Source organism: Coniophora puteana, assembly GCF_000271625.1.
Source record: "Coniophora puteana RWD-64-598 SS2 unplaced genomic scaffold CONPUscaffold_2, whole genome shotgun sequence".
NCBI classification, from domain to species: Eukaryota; Fungi; Basidiomycota; class Agaricomycetes; order Boletales; family Coniophoraceae; genus Coniophora; species Coniophora puteana.
In genome coordinates this window covers 2,989,893-3,003,148 of record NW_006913054.1, presented here as the reverse complement: position 1 = coordinate 3,003,148, position 13,256 = coordinate 2,989,893, and the positions used below count along the sequence as shown (strand labels likewise).

General features: G+C 51.0%; 5 protein-coding genes across 5 annotated transcripts; 3 read left to right on the top strand and 2 right to left on the bottom strand.

Moving 5' to 3' along the window:
• Window positions 1-74: 74 nt before the first annotated feature.
• On the top strand, window positions 75-2,273 carry CONPUDRAFT_142116 (uncharacterized protein). Its single transcript, XM_007766866.1, has 3 exons — window positions 75-430; window positions 484-798; window positions 849-2,273. The coding sequence occupies exons 1-3, from the start codon at window positions 197-199 to the stop codon at window positions 1,914-1,916; spliced, it is 1,617 nt and encodes a 538-aa protein (XP_007765056.1). The 5' UTR covers window positions 75-196; the 3' UTR covers window positions 1,917-2,273.
• Window positions 2,274-2,336: 63 nt separating this feature from the next.
• Window positions 2,337-4,015, bottom strand: CONPUDRAFT_118565 (aspartic proteinase precursor). The gene is made up of 8 exons (XM_007766865.1): window positions 3,752-4,015; window positions 3,600-3,694; window positions 3,293-3,547; window positions 3,206-3,243; window positions 3,006-3,150; window positions 2,629-2,936; window positions 2,522-2,562; window positions 2,337-2,458 (listed from the first exon to the last, which is right to left on the bottom strand). Exons 1-8 carry the CDS (start codon window positions 3,838-3,840, stop codon window positions 2,425-2,427), a joined length of 1,005 nt encoding a protein of 334 aa, XP_007765055.1. The 5' UTR covers window positions 3,841-4,015; the 3' UTR covers window positions 2,337-2,424.
• Window positions 4,016-5,179: 1,164 nt separating this feature from the next.
• On the top strand, window positions 5,180-6,738 carry CONPUDRAFT_70386 (uncharacterized protein; the record flags this gene model as incomplete). Its single annotated transcript, XM_007766016.1, has 2 exons — window positions 5,180-5,386; window positions 5,446-6,738. 2 exons carry the CDS (start codon window positions 5,180-5,182, stop codon window positions 6,736-6,738), a joined length of 1,500 nt encoding a protein of 499 aa, XP_007764206.1.
• Window positions 6,739-8,810: 2,072 nt separating this feature from the next.
• Window positions 8,811-10,070, bottom strand: CONPUDRAFT_70385 (uncharacterized protein; the record flags this gene model as incomplete). Its single annotated transcript, XM_007766015.1, has 1 exon — window positions 8,811-10,070. The coding sequence occupies one exon, from the start codon at window positions 10,068-10,070 to the stop codon at window positions 8,811-8,813; it is 1,260 nt and encodes a 419-aa protein (XP_007764205.1).
• Window positions 10,071-10,493: 423 nt separating this feature from the next.
• On the top strand, window positions 10,494-12,191 carry CONPUDRAFT_70384 (uncharacterized protein; the record flags this gene model as incomplete). The annotated part of the gene is made up of 2 exons (XM_007766014.1): window positions 10,494-10,712; window positions 10,770-12,191. 2 exons carry the CDS (start codon window positions 10,494-10,496, stop codon window positions 12,189-12,191), a joined length of 1,641 nt encoding a protein of 546 aa, XP_007764204.1.
• Window positions 12,192-13,256: the final 1,065 nt, after the last annotated feature.

Genomic DNA, 13,256 nt, shown 5'->3' with positions numbered 1-13,256 from the left:
CAACTTCACCTCTATGATTCGTCGATCTAATCTTCCAATGATTCACACGCTATGTTTTCATTGGATAGACTTCAACAATATGTAAGGCCAGAATTTCGGCAGCCATTTTCCGCATCCAAGTCCTCTACACACCACACCGGTACTGACTTCCAGTCGCCACCAAACTACTTTTATCACTTCACCCTTGCTCCCACGAATGCATGCCGCACTCGCGATTGACGAAATTCTTCGCAATGTTGTCAGCGACGCTGAACTCACGGCGGGAGACCTTGCGGCAGCAGCAGAGACCTGTCGCTCTTGGTCAGATCCTTCCCTTGACGAGCTTTGGCAGTCCCTACACTCCCTGGGCCCTCTTATCTCTGTCCTGCCCCATGATCTCCTTACCTGCCGATTTACCACGAGAAGAGATCAAAACTTATTACCCGAAGTCGTACGTCTATTGAATATATGCGCCTACAATGTTTCTAACTTTAATGGATGTAGGTACTCGAGATGAAGCGATCCTTCATCGAGTCCGACTGGGTCGCCTTCCGCAAGTACTCTAGTCGAGTTCGCACCCTCTGGGGCTCTCTTGATCAGATGTTACGCAAGACCCCCGAAGGGAATCAGACGATGATGATGGTCATCGCTCCGGACTTGCTCGAGGCGCTTGCCTTCCCGAACTCCCCAAAGGGTTTGTTCCCCAAGCTACGCAAGGTCGCGTGGCTCAATGCCAACATCAACAATGCCAAGCTGCTGCATCTCCTCGTGGTCCCTTCGCTGACCACACTTCATCTTCCGGGTTTTAATTGCTCTTGCGTAAGTTCCGCTTCCACCTTTCGTCAGTGACTTTTCTAAGTGCTTCTTAGGTCCAACACCAAGAGGTCTACGGTGATGTTGTCGACATCCTCGACCAGCTCGGGGACCTCTGCCCCGAAATGAGATCATTCTACTTCCTCTACAGCCTCGCTCACGTACCCGAGGCCGCAGCCGCCGTCTCACGCACGATGCGCACCTGGGACCACCTCGAGTCCATCGGGTGCCGCGTGCCGGACGTCCCCTCCCTGGGCCACCTCTCCGAGGTTGCATCCCTCCGCCACCTTCAACTCCACCTCCCGTACGAAAGCTTCCGCACCCGCCTCCCCATCCACCTCGACCAGCTCGAGACGCTCTTCCTATCCGGCTCGCCCGCAGACATGACGAACCTCCTCGAGTGCGAGGACGGCCAGCTGCGCATCTGGCGATTCGAGTCTCAGGCGCTGTACAGCCCCGACCGCGACGATGTCCGCAAGCTCCTGAGCGCGCTGCAGGAGCGCTGCTGCCACGACAGTCTCCGGATGCTGTCCATCCAGGAGTACCACCACTCGCTCCTGCCGCCCGTCGTGCGCACCGAGTTCTTCGGCATCACGGCGCACATGCTGCAGCCGGCGATGTCGTTCCACGAGCTCGAGCGCGTGTACATCGACACGCCGCGCGCGATCTCGCTCGATGACGAGGACCTGATCACGCTCGCGCGGGCGTGGCCCAAGGCCAAGTTCGTGGAGATCAACCCGAGCATCGGCTGGATCGCCGAGTCTCGCGTGTCGCTGAAAGGCCTCGTCGAGGTCCTCAAAGTGCTCCCGCAGCTCGAGCGCCTCGCAGTCTCCGTTGACGCCCGCGTGCTCACTCCGCCATCGTCCGAAATATCTGAAGAAGGGCAGGCACAGCCGCTCGCGGGGTTTGTTCATGGCCGACTCGCTAGCTTGGACCTTCTGGACTCACGGGTCGGCGAGGAGTACGATCAGGTCGCGGCGTACCTGTTCAAGTTTGTGTGTCCGCCCAAGTGCAGAATTACCGTCTGGGAGCAGCCGAGGATTCTGAGCCGTGTAGTCCAGGCTGCGGAGATATGTCAGGCGAGGTGGCAGCGCGTGTTTGACCTTTTGGCTGATATGCATTGATTTTTTGTCTGTTTCATTTTCGGACATCGGACGCGACGGACTTGTAGCCATGTTTCTCCTGTAATTCTGTAGCGGTCTGTTCCACATCTCTGTCGATTAGCCCCGCTTCATTCTGATTTACTCCGTTGTCTGGCACCTCGGTGCATTCTTCTTTTGGCACGAAAGTAGCTTATATGTATCAACTAGGGTAGTTGCGATCTCCTCTGGATGTATTTTTCTTGGGATTCAAGTAGACGTTATATTACGAAACGGACTGATTTAGATAGGGAACCTCCGTCGGAGATCACTAGCGTTACTCATAGCGTATGTAACAAGCTAAAGTATCACAGGCTCAAAAGGAATGCATATAATGTTTCCCGGCTAGTCGTCATCACCAGTGCGTTTTTGTCCCATATCGATTGATTATCAGAGTTATTGTCATTGATTCACCATAAAAGTCCGAGTACAACATCATAAACGACTATCATGTCAGTTTGTCAAGTACATAGAGCCGATATCAAGGGCCACCTTAGTTCGTACTGTACGTCGCGAACGTATTGTTGCTAAACAGTTGGTGATAACATCAGCTCTGATGACCCCAAGAAACGAAGCGGGACATGACATACGTAAATGCGAATCCAACTCTACTGTTCTGCCTGTCGAACACCTTCAAAGTGCCCACATCATCAGCCGCTCTCGCACACTACACCTCTGAGAAAACAAAGGGACATACCGCGTAGTATCTCTCCAAGAACTTCTGCCCGAGCACAAAATCAAGTCCCTCGCCACTCGCTCGGCCGAGGCTGCCCACAGCGCCGTACTGCACGCCGGGCTTGCCGCCCCACGCAGCGCTCCGGTTCTGCGGGATCAGCTGCGCGTCGGGACTCAGTGTGAGGCTCGTTCCGCCGATCGTGAAGTCGAGGGGCTCGATGCCGGCCACGGAGGAGGAGGGAATGACGAGCAGGCCGGTCGAGTTGTCTATGTGCGCACCGGGGATGGCGGAGATGTAGTTGGCGAAGAAGTCGTCGGCGAGGAGGACCTCTGGAGTGGGTTCGGAGTATTAGCGTCTGCCTTTCATGGGCAACAACTTAAGACAGAGGAATGACGTACGGGTGGTACCGGTGTCGACAATTCCAGCCGAGGACTCGGTGAACACGGGTGTAGTTCCGTAGGTCGAGCTGATGATGTTGATTCCCCAGTATTTTGCGGCGGGAAGAGTTGTGGTGAGAGGCGTATAGGTGATGTCGCCGTTGAACTGCACGACTGTAAGCGCAGTCCAATAAAATAGAAGCGCCAGGACATGATCGTACCAATTCCGTGTCAATATCACCGTATCCTATTTCGCCGTCTGAGAAGTGCGATGAGAATTCATCCTCATTTTCGATAGTGTAGCTTACTGTATTGAGTGTAGTTCGTCGAAGGCGCGAACGAGATGCCCAGGATGTTGTTTGTGATCTTCGTCTGGTACACTGCAGTGTCCATAACCGAAAAAATCAATCCGATTGGATCGGATGGAACTGTTCCCCGAGTCAGCTCGGTAGGGCCTAGACCAAGGATCCCGTCGACTCCCTCAGGGAACCCAGACCATGAAAGAGCAACTCCGATGGACTGGTTAAGGAAGACCCCAGGCGCAATGATGACTTGGTCAAGATCTATATTCTCGGAAGTTAGACATCTGAGCCTGAAGGGCGGAAGAATACGTACACTCCGCTCCCGAGAAGCTGTGAGAACCAGAATTCACGCTGACGTTGAACCCGAGAGGAATGCTTGTTTCTGTGCGATTGTACTTTTTACCCGTGCTATATTCATACATTCAAGTTAGTTCTCAGCCTTTCCGAAGATCTCGTTACACTCACCCTACAAAGGTGTTGCCGCTCCCGGTGTCCACAAGCAGGTTGTAAAACGTCGGAGGGTTGCCCACGCCAACCTCAACGGTGTACTGCATATATCCCAGGCTCTTTGCGATGATACCTGCGTATTCGGTCGTGTCTCGCGCCTGAAATTGGACCCCGCGCGCGCGGTCAGCATCCGGCAGGCCCTTGATATACGAGCCTTCATGGCTTGTGACCGGGCGCAGAGGAAGGGTGACGTATGCCTGGACGGCGGTCGCGAGCACAGAAAGTGATAGAAGTCCAGCGATGGTCCGCATAATGTGTGACAATGGGCTGCAGGAGATGAGCTCGTTGATGTCAGAGAGTTTGATGAATTTATACCTGAGGAGTGAACTAATGGCAGTCTGAGCGGAATCCGCATACTTCGATGCCAACGATACCTTGGTGCGTGCCCGTTTGGCCCGCACCAGGACATCATGAAGGGCATTCTCGACCGTGCCCGCGAATGAAAATATATGCTAGCTGGGTCGTGCCTAGATGCTGTTGGTTGAGAATTCCGACTGCTATTGGAGCGGGTAGGTACGTACATATCCGTTCCAAGCGCTATGAACCTCAGGATAGGCTGGAGCGATTAAAGTTGAACTTAGTGCTAAGAATATCATCGCCTGTGCGAGAAAAAATGAGTGTCCGAGATGACCATAGAAGTTGGTATCTCATGTTTCACCTAATTCTTAACGCTCACAATGCCTGAAGTAGGCAGTCAGCATCTCCTGCTGTGGATGTGCACGTTTTTGTCACTGCACCTTTCGTTCTCACTACGTCGATTAAACGCCGTCTCGGAGGCTTAGCTCGCAATGACTTGAGGGGTTGGTGGCGATAATCACTAGGACTGGCGGACATTCCCTCGTTTTGTCGAATTGGCAACAAGCTGGGGCTTTTTTTGCTCTTCAAGGTTTTAAGCAGTAACACGTTACGTGCGAAGTGGGAGGGGGTTGGAGGAGAAGGCTCGGCGACGCGCGGCCGAAGACGAAAGTCCGAAAGTCCGCCTTGTCTCCCTAAATGACCGCATCGCAATGCATCGCAATCCCGCTTTAACCACCAAACTCTGACTGCAATGCTTTGACCAACCGCTGATCAACGGCGTTCTTCCAGAGAGCTGCAATATTTCTAGACGAATCGGTTGTAGGTCTTGCTCGACATTACGACCCCAATCAATCGATCACTACGCATCGACACGATCTTAAGCGAGCTTTGCCCCACCCCAGTTCGACCCGGCCAAGGGCCAACGCTTTGGTCATACTTTCATGCGCTTTGATACTTATCATCATGATGGCGCTTTGTATGCCAGTGATATAGTATGTGCCAGCCAAATGTGCGGGTATAAGTATGAGTCTTGGGCTCCCGAAATGATACTTTCACCAGCGCCGTCTCTCCCGTCCCCACTTGCTCGCCATGCATCGTGCTCTTCGCGTGACTGAACTTCTTCAGATGATCTTGGAATGCCTCGCACCTCGGGACCTCGCGGCTGTATCGACAACATGCCGGGATATCTCACTCATGGCTTCCGATTTACTCTGGGAGGCACCAGGGTCTCTAGCCCCACTCGTTCGTCAACTTCCTACCAAGTTTAAGAGGCTAGAAATCGATCCAATTACGACGGTACGTTAGCGCGTTCTTTGAGTTCATCACACAAATCCTAATGCTGATATGCTCCATAGATCTACTTGTTCAGATATGACCCACTTACTGCAGAAGATTGGGCTGTCATCATCCGCTTTGCGAAGCGTATCAAGTGCTTTAACAACCTTACCGGGAGTAAAAGTGAGGGTGGCAGATATGACTCGGTCGGCCTTAGCGTCCTGGAGGCCCTTTGTGACCCTCCCTATTCTAATCCTTTGTTTCCAAGGCTTCAGAGTCTCCACTGGCGCGACAGAGACGAGGGTATCTTCTTCTTACCCGTGCTGATGAGTGGATCTCTCAAGCATCTCCGTTTCGATGTCACACCCTGGATTGGAGAGCCCCACATGTGGAGGGCCAACTCAACCATCAGCGAAGCTTACGATAAGGCCGCGTCTGTGTTTAACGATATGGGCAAGCATTGTCCAAGTTTGAAGACATTCGTGCTACCTTGTGACCCTGGTTTGGCTGATGAGTGTACGGCTCGGTGCGTCTCGGCTATACGCAATGCGGTACCGTCTTTGAAACATCTTCGACACTTTGAGTTTGACCCCATCGACATCAACGTGCTCCATCACCTATCCGCTCTTCCCTGCTTGCGAACGATGACTGTTACTCTTCCAGACGAACTTCAACACGCCGAACAGCTTGATGATTCTGCTTTCCCTATGCTGGACTGTATGAAGCTTCAACATTCCGGGAGTCTCAAACCTTGCACGGATTTCCTTCGCGCCCTCCCTCGTCAGTTACTGTTATCACACCTCAGTGTCAGCTCGCACGTTCCTGGGGGGCTCAAGGAGTTTCTGGAAGCCGTGCGGGACAAGTGCTGCTCAGCAACTTTGAGGGAGCTATCGATCAACGAAGACTGGGAAAACGAAGACTTGACTCAACTGTTCGCGCCCGGTTTCAATCTTACCGCCGACGATATACGCCCATCATATGCCTTTCGACTCTTGAATAACTTTACGATAAACACGTGGCGCTCGGTGAAGTTTAACGACGACAATCTCCTGGAGCTAGTGGATGCATTGCAAGATCTCGTCTCCCTTAAGCTCAATCCCTATGGCTGGAACGGATCTGGGATTACTCTGGAAGGCCTTTCGAGAGCAGTTGAACGCTGGAACCGCAGGAAGCGTTTGGAGGTGCTCGGCTTGGCGTTGGATGCAACCGCAATGACTGCGACGGAATTTCTCGCTTTGCGGCCTCGCGGTGTTCCCTCTCTGTCATCGCTCAAGAAGTTCCACTTCGCGCCGGACAGCGATTTCGGGGAGAACTCATATTTTACCGACCTTTGTCTTGGACAATTTATGAATGTCAAGGGGAGAAGGGTTTGATAGACATTATATTGTAGATATCGTTCGCTAATGAAGCTCTGCCATAAACCGACTACTTTCCCTTTCGGCGTGAAACCTTGAGATGAGTTGGGTCACCTTTTCCCACCGTTTTTGAAACATCAGTGACCTTTCTGAGGACCAAACACTGTTCCATGAATGCACCACAAGACGCTTCTCCGTCAAGGAACCAAGGAAAGATGCGATAGATTGGATATTACGATCCTCGATTAAGGCCCAGCCCACTGACAAAGTCGATAAATTCTGATGACGAGGGTTGGTCAATGAAAAGGACTCGTAGTTGCGGCGGGCGTCAATGGGCACAGCGACGTATTGCAGCTGGGGGCAGTTACGCAAGAGAGCTTGAAGTCCCCTGAATGTTGGTCTCTTATCACGAAACCAGTTGCTCCTGTCTCCTGCCTCCAGCTTGAGATAAGCGAGCTTGGGCCAAGACGTCGAAATGGTTGAGATATCAGTATCTTCAAAAGAGAGCCGCATGTTTATCGAGATTGAGATCCTTGTGATATTGATAAAGTGCTTCAGCGAGCTGAGCCCTGTTATGTCCAACGGGGCTTCTGTAGAGGAACCGCCGGAGGTGAACGAGCTCAGAGACACAGCTGAGAGGCAAACGGGATCTAATTGCGACGCGAGAGATCGGAGGGCGTGCTCTACACCCTCGTCTGTAGTGGAGATACCCTCGAATGTCTCAACTCGAGGTAAGCCCCCGATGCAATCCAGAGTTCTCCCGATGGCGATGAAAGGCGAATCACAGATGCACAAACTACGTAGGGGGGTAAAAGAGAAGTTGAGATTCCGCGCTGATGAAGATTTTCGCAGCTCGGAGTTGGTGAGTGCCCAGATTTTGAGTTCTTCAAGCGACGGGAGCTTGTCAATTGCCTGCAGCACCGCCTTGCTGGGCTTTAAGCGGAGGGATAGCTTTCTTAAAGCGTGCATAGTAGGCAATGCCTCCTCCAGGGCACTCCGAAGACTGCCTGAATCTTCAAAGGACGCAGGCTGCACTTCGAGCTCACGTAATTTCTGGCAACTAACGCTGATCGTGGAAAGAGAAGGGAAAAAGTCGCTTGGCATTTCGAGGAGGTCCATCTTTGTTATCTTGGGGCCGGAGCAGTAGAGAGCGAATTTGCCTGAAAATTCATCTGATCTCCATTCCAGGTTTTGAAGACTAGGGAAGAGAGGGTATGGGGAAAGACAGATGGTTTCATACGCTTCCTCTGAAAGCTGCGTGGACGCCCCCTTAGGTTCAAACAGTCTTCGTACGCGATGTGAATATTGGAAGACACGTTCCCAGTCGATTGTATCAAGTGGACGGGTGAACGACTATTTGAGTCGAGGATTTAGTTTCCGTATCTCTAAGCCTTAAAGGGTGAAGAACGTACGAAGCCCTTGTCGTCAATCTTCCAAGAGTCTTTGGATAGCGTCATAAAAATAGTGGAGACCCCCAAAACCTTGAAATACAAGGCGTCCAGCGCTGGATCTCGAAAGAGTTTACACACACATGCCATGCGATAAAGGTCTTTGGTCAGGTCAGTGTAGAGTAATTGCGATCTAACATGACAGCAGACTTCGTAGAGAATCTCTTCAACGCGAAGGCAGTTGTGCATTGCGGACTGGCTATTGACTTGAATCGGTTCAGCTACTATCAGGGATTCAAGAGGGTATCATACTCGCCTCTATGTATGACGATCGATACAAGGACTCTGTCGCGACAACGGCACTTTTCAAGTTGTGCTGAGTCGTCGAACACAGCGTTGGTATCATGCAAATTGTTCGAGCTCCGACAGGGATTTTCCGGATTCCCGCTTGATGCAAATGTTTCGAGCCACTCATGACTATCTACGCGTATCTGTTTAGCAGGGAGAAATCGCAGGTCCTCAAGTCATACGGATTGACGGACTTTTACTGGAAACTCCTCCTTTGCTTCCACCTCAGTTGATGTTGCCGCTGCAGATAGATCAGGCTACACCCTCTTTTTTCATCGCAAGTATGAGATTAAACGTCGCTCCAATGGCTCGATGATTTCCCACTAAGATACTCAACAAATTCCTATAAATATCCTACTCGTCAATGAACTCGTATTCAAAGGTTATGCCAGACAATCGTGAAGGTGCAGTAGCAAGCAAGCTCTTGTAGCGAATATGAATGTTCAAGAACTCGATAACTCTGATAGAGGGAAAACGAGTGGTAAGCGCTTTTAATAGATTCCAGATATGATTACATGTCGGAGCCGCTTTATCCTTCTCGCTTCCATTGTACAACATGAAAGCAAGGCGCTTCACAGGCGGCAGCCGCATAGTACCTGAGGGGAGAGGGAACTGTCCTGCATCGAAGAAGACGTTTGCCGGAATGGAGAAGGTGAAGCGGGTGAGATTAGGACAGTGTCGAGCTATTGTGGGTAACAAAAACGGATCGGCAATCTGCCCCGGCTCTACCACGTAGTGGACGGAAGTCAGCGGTCGGCCGAGGGATTCAAGGAACATAACCATGATTTGTGTGCAGGCCGATTCCTTGATCGTGAGATAACGTAGATGAGGGAATGAGTCGCATGTGAGCTCGGACAACCATCCGAGACTGTCTAGGGAGAGAAACTCAAGAGACTGCATCGCTGCGGGAGGTGTCGACCCGTCATGAATAGATGGAAGAGCGGCGTGCTTGCATGATAAGATGCGGGGGCATAGCAGTGAGCCGGAGGATAGAAGAGTAATGATCTGGCTGGGTGATGGATTTAGCGCCCGTGTGCGCCATTCCAACGCGCGAATGCCACGGTGACTACAAATGGCTTCAAGGATGTCCTCTGGGAGATAGCTGTGATCAGACATCTCTGATGCGAAGACGAGGACAGCGAGGCGAGGCAAAGAGCGTATGATGTCGGCAAGGTTGGGAAAGTCTTGTGTACAGGTCGAGGGATCAATCTCTGCAGTGTAATCCTTCAGCACCACATCCAAACGCTTCGTGTATGACCCCAGCGCTGCGTCAAGTCCGTGGGCGCCCTTTGGCCGAGGTTCGGACACCGTGGCAGCGAGCGAAGGCAAGACGTTCACATCATTGACCCAGATTGAGCTATAGAGATAGGAGGTGGCGAGTCTATGCCACCTTCGCGACACGAGGGGAAGGTGACGCCTGGTCTCGGTCAAGGAGCGCCTCAGCGCTAATTCATGGGGAGAATTTCCGCGGTTGTGCAGCCCATATCGTTCTGCGTAAGCGTAGATCGAGGGTCCTGAGGTACCATCAACGAATGTAGCATGGTGAAATATCTCGACCCAGAGCTCGTCTGGTAAAGTTGTGGGTTCGTGCTTGAGCTTGAAGACGTTTGTCATAAGCGGTTTGGCGCTTCCGATGGTCTGTGCTACGTAGGCACGCAAAGCTCGGTCCGCGTTGGCGAGAAAACTCCGACACTCCGATTTGAACACTAATCCGGTAGTATAGGGTCGGTAATTCACAACGCTTGATAGAGACGCTTTGACCTCCTGGCCCTTGCGCAACTGCCCTGCATGACTACTCGGCTATCTCAACTCGGAGGTGATAATAGAACCTACAAGAGCGGCGTAAACTACCTGGCGTCGGAGCTTTTCCCAACAATACAGCCATGCCTGCTTGGACCCTGATGACGACCCTAGCTACCAAGACGCATGTACTGGTAGCTCGGCCTATAAATTCTACCTTTTCCTCAGCGTCAAAACACATAAACTTTCCAACATCCTCCTGACCTTTTATCACCCTTCCCGAGAAATTTTCCGGCTATGCATTCTGCTCTTCTTCTCGAGGAGTTTGTTCGCGCAATCTACCAGCAAATGGAGCCACAGGATGCTGTCTCGCTTTCGCTGACCTGCCGTGTCGTCTCTGATTTTGTGTTGAATGCGCTGTGGGAAAACCCAATCTCTCTCGTACCTCTTATTTGCGTCTTCCCTAGCAAATTTATTCAGGCACAGCCGATTCGAAGGAGCGTTGCGGGAACAATAGTGCGTTGCTGAGACCTTTGTTTCTAATATCTGCTAACATGCATATGTTGAGGATAGGCGTACAGCTTCGTATCCGATTCATTCGACTCGGAATTAGAAGACTCTCAGTGGGCAAGAGTCCAGAGTTACGCGTCTCGTATCAAGCGCTTCGATAATCTCAGGGAACATGCTATTGGAGGAGTACTGAAAGGTCTCGTGTATCCGAACGTGTTCAAGGCACTCTCCGAGAAAGGCCTCTCTGAAGCAAAACCTCTTTTCCCAAACCTCAATAGCATGAGCTGGTTTCCGGGAATTTATGATATCGGCTTCTTACGCGCCTTAACGAGCCCCTCTCTCAAACACCTTCGTTTTATCGACTTTCCTTGCCGGGGTCTTTACGAAGCAGAGGATGACTTTGACACCGACCTTCAAGAGTTGTGGGCGGGAAACCTGACGATACTGGAGGATATCAGCACGAGATGCCCAAATCTTCAGACTTTAGTTTTGCCCTCAACTTCTTGGAAAAACCGCACAGGGCAACGTCTCGCCAAGGGCATGAGGAATACCATTCTCTCATGGAAGCATCTGCGCCATCTGGACTTTGACCACACTGACGATCTTGTCTTGCAACACGTGTCTACTCTTCCCAAGCTGCGGACTTTGGCGATCGCTCTTTCCAACGACGGCTATCTTGTTCAAGACACGTTCGGAGTCTCTACCTTCCAGAGCCTCAATCGCCTGATCCTGCGTGAAGCCGTCGGTTTCGAGCCATGTGCAAAATTTCTTGAAGCACTCTCGCGTGCACCCGGCTTATCCTGCCTCGAGCTTCATTCAGTGGCCCCAGGGAGTATCTCGGACCTCCTCAACGTTGTCAACCAACGCTGCTCCCCGGATTTGAAGGAGTTGTCTGTCTATGAAAACTGTGGGCACCCAAGAGATAGCTCGCCCACTAGTTTTCTCACTGCTGAAGACCTCCGTCCGGCGTATTCATTCCATTCTCTGGAAAAGTTCACCATCAATACGCGGCGGTCTGGCAAACTTAGTGATGGAGACCTTTTAGAACTCGCACAGGCGTGGCCGAGATTGGTCAGCCTCAATCTCAACGTCCACTCCGAATACCAGAACACATCCTGCCTGTCACTTGGTGGTCTTGCCGTGGCCTTACAGCACTGGCCGTACCTCGAGGAGCTTGGGGTATCAGTTGACGCTACTGCGCCTTCCATCGATTATTTTTGCGCCAATTGGCCGGATGGTATGCCTCAGGTCCCGACACTTCGTAAGCTAGACCTCGGCGCTTCCCAAATCGATGATAATACCCAAGAAGTCGCCCAGTGTCTTCGCCATTTTATTGGTGGCCTCGAGCGAGCGAATCTTCAGGCATGGTCGGAGAAGGGGAGAGATCCGAGCGATAAAGGGTATTCTTGGAGCTGGAAAAGGTGGCAAGATGTTTTTGATACTATTACAAACTATCCTGCAAGGATGCACGGGCGTGATCATTAGACTAGCATATCGACCAACATGGCCATCAGCCGAATGCTTTAAGCTCCAGCCAAGTACTACATACAAACACCAATTTATTATGTGACTGCGACGTAGTGAATATTACAATGAAAGGCAAACAATACTTGTTGCATGTCGCGTCCACAAAGCAGATGTGAGTAGTACTGCGACTACGCGGATCACGAAACGGGAGCCATGCCTCTGCGTGGCCATAGGTTGTGGCCCGGGTGGCGCGTTTGACAGGCGTCGTCATTAGTCGCTTCCACTGAGAAGGTCGGGAGTTTTCGTTTTAGAGCAGACGATCGACGCCTATCGACGCGGATAATCTTCTCGCCAGCCGAGAAAGCCAAGGTTGAACAAAAAGACTGCATGAACAAGGCATGCGCCAGCATGGACCTTCGCATCGCTCCTGCAGGCTATCAACAGGGATGATAACCCGCCGAAAACGGAAAGAAGCAATACAAATAGCGCCAAATAAACTCGGGCCAAAAGATTAACGCCACGCGCAATGGTTACGCCTAATAAAGTCCCACATCAAGAAAATTGCGCTGAAGTTCTCCGGAGTTGCAATCTGGAGGCCTCGACTCCGATCAATTCATCATGATATCTCCTTTCACTGGGTACAAATTACTGTTTTGCATCGATCAAAACAAGATCAAATTGTGATCAAAATTATATATATTACGCTAATATTGCTGTCAACAATACATGAGCATTATTTAGAATTTGGTAAAGGTTTATTCCTGTATAAAATATGGGCAAAACAGGAGCAAGTGCTGTTATTTTGCCAATGCCAATACATAGGAAATAAGCATGGTATTGGGTCTAGGTTAATTGTGGAAATATATAATATAATGCATCCATTAACAACATCATATTGCCAACAGGTTGCTGTTGTTTTATTGCTGGCACATCTTAGACTTTCATTATCATTTTGGGGCAGACAAAAGCTTGACACACAAAAATCAAATCATAATGTTACCAGTAGCATAATGTGATCAAACTGCCACAAGCAGATTTGAGATTTTATGAAGACAGATATTTACCAATACGTGAGAGAGAAAA

Bases quoted from the DNA above. Each gene is read 5' to 3' on its own strand.
- CONPUDRAFT_142116 (XM_007766866.1), top strand. From the start codon at position 197: ATGCATGCCGCACTCGCGATTGACGAAATTCTTCGCAATGTTGTCAGC. The intron at 431-483 runs GTACGTCTATTG...TAATGGATGTAG, and splicing joins AAAACTTATTACCCGAAGTC to GTACTCGAGATGAAGCGATC. The intron at 799-848 runs GTAAGTTCCGCT...AGTGCTTCTTAG, and splicing joins CGGGTTTTAATTGCTCTTGC to GTCCAACACCAAGAGGTCTA.
- CONPUDRAFT_118565 (XM_007766865.1), bottom strand. From the start codon at position 3,840: ATGCAGTACACCGTTGAGGTTGGCGTGGGCAACCCTCCGACGTTTTAC. The intron at 3,548-3,599 runs GTACGTATTCTT...CCGAGAATATAG, and splicing joins CAGCTTCTCGGGAGCGGAGT to ATCTTGACCAAGTCATCATT. The intron at 2,937-3,005 runs GTACGTCATTCC...AACCCACTCCAG, and splicing joins TGTCGACACCGGTACCACCC to AGGTCCTCCTCGCCGACGAC.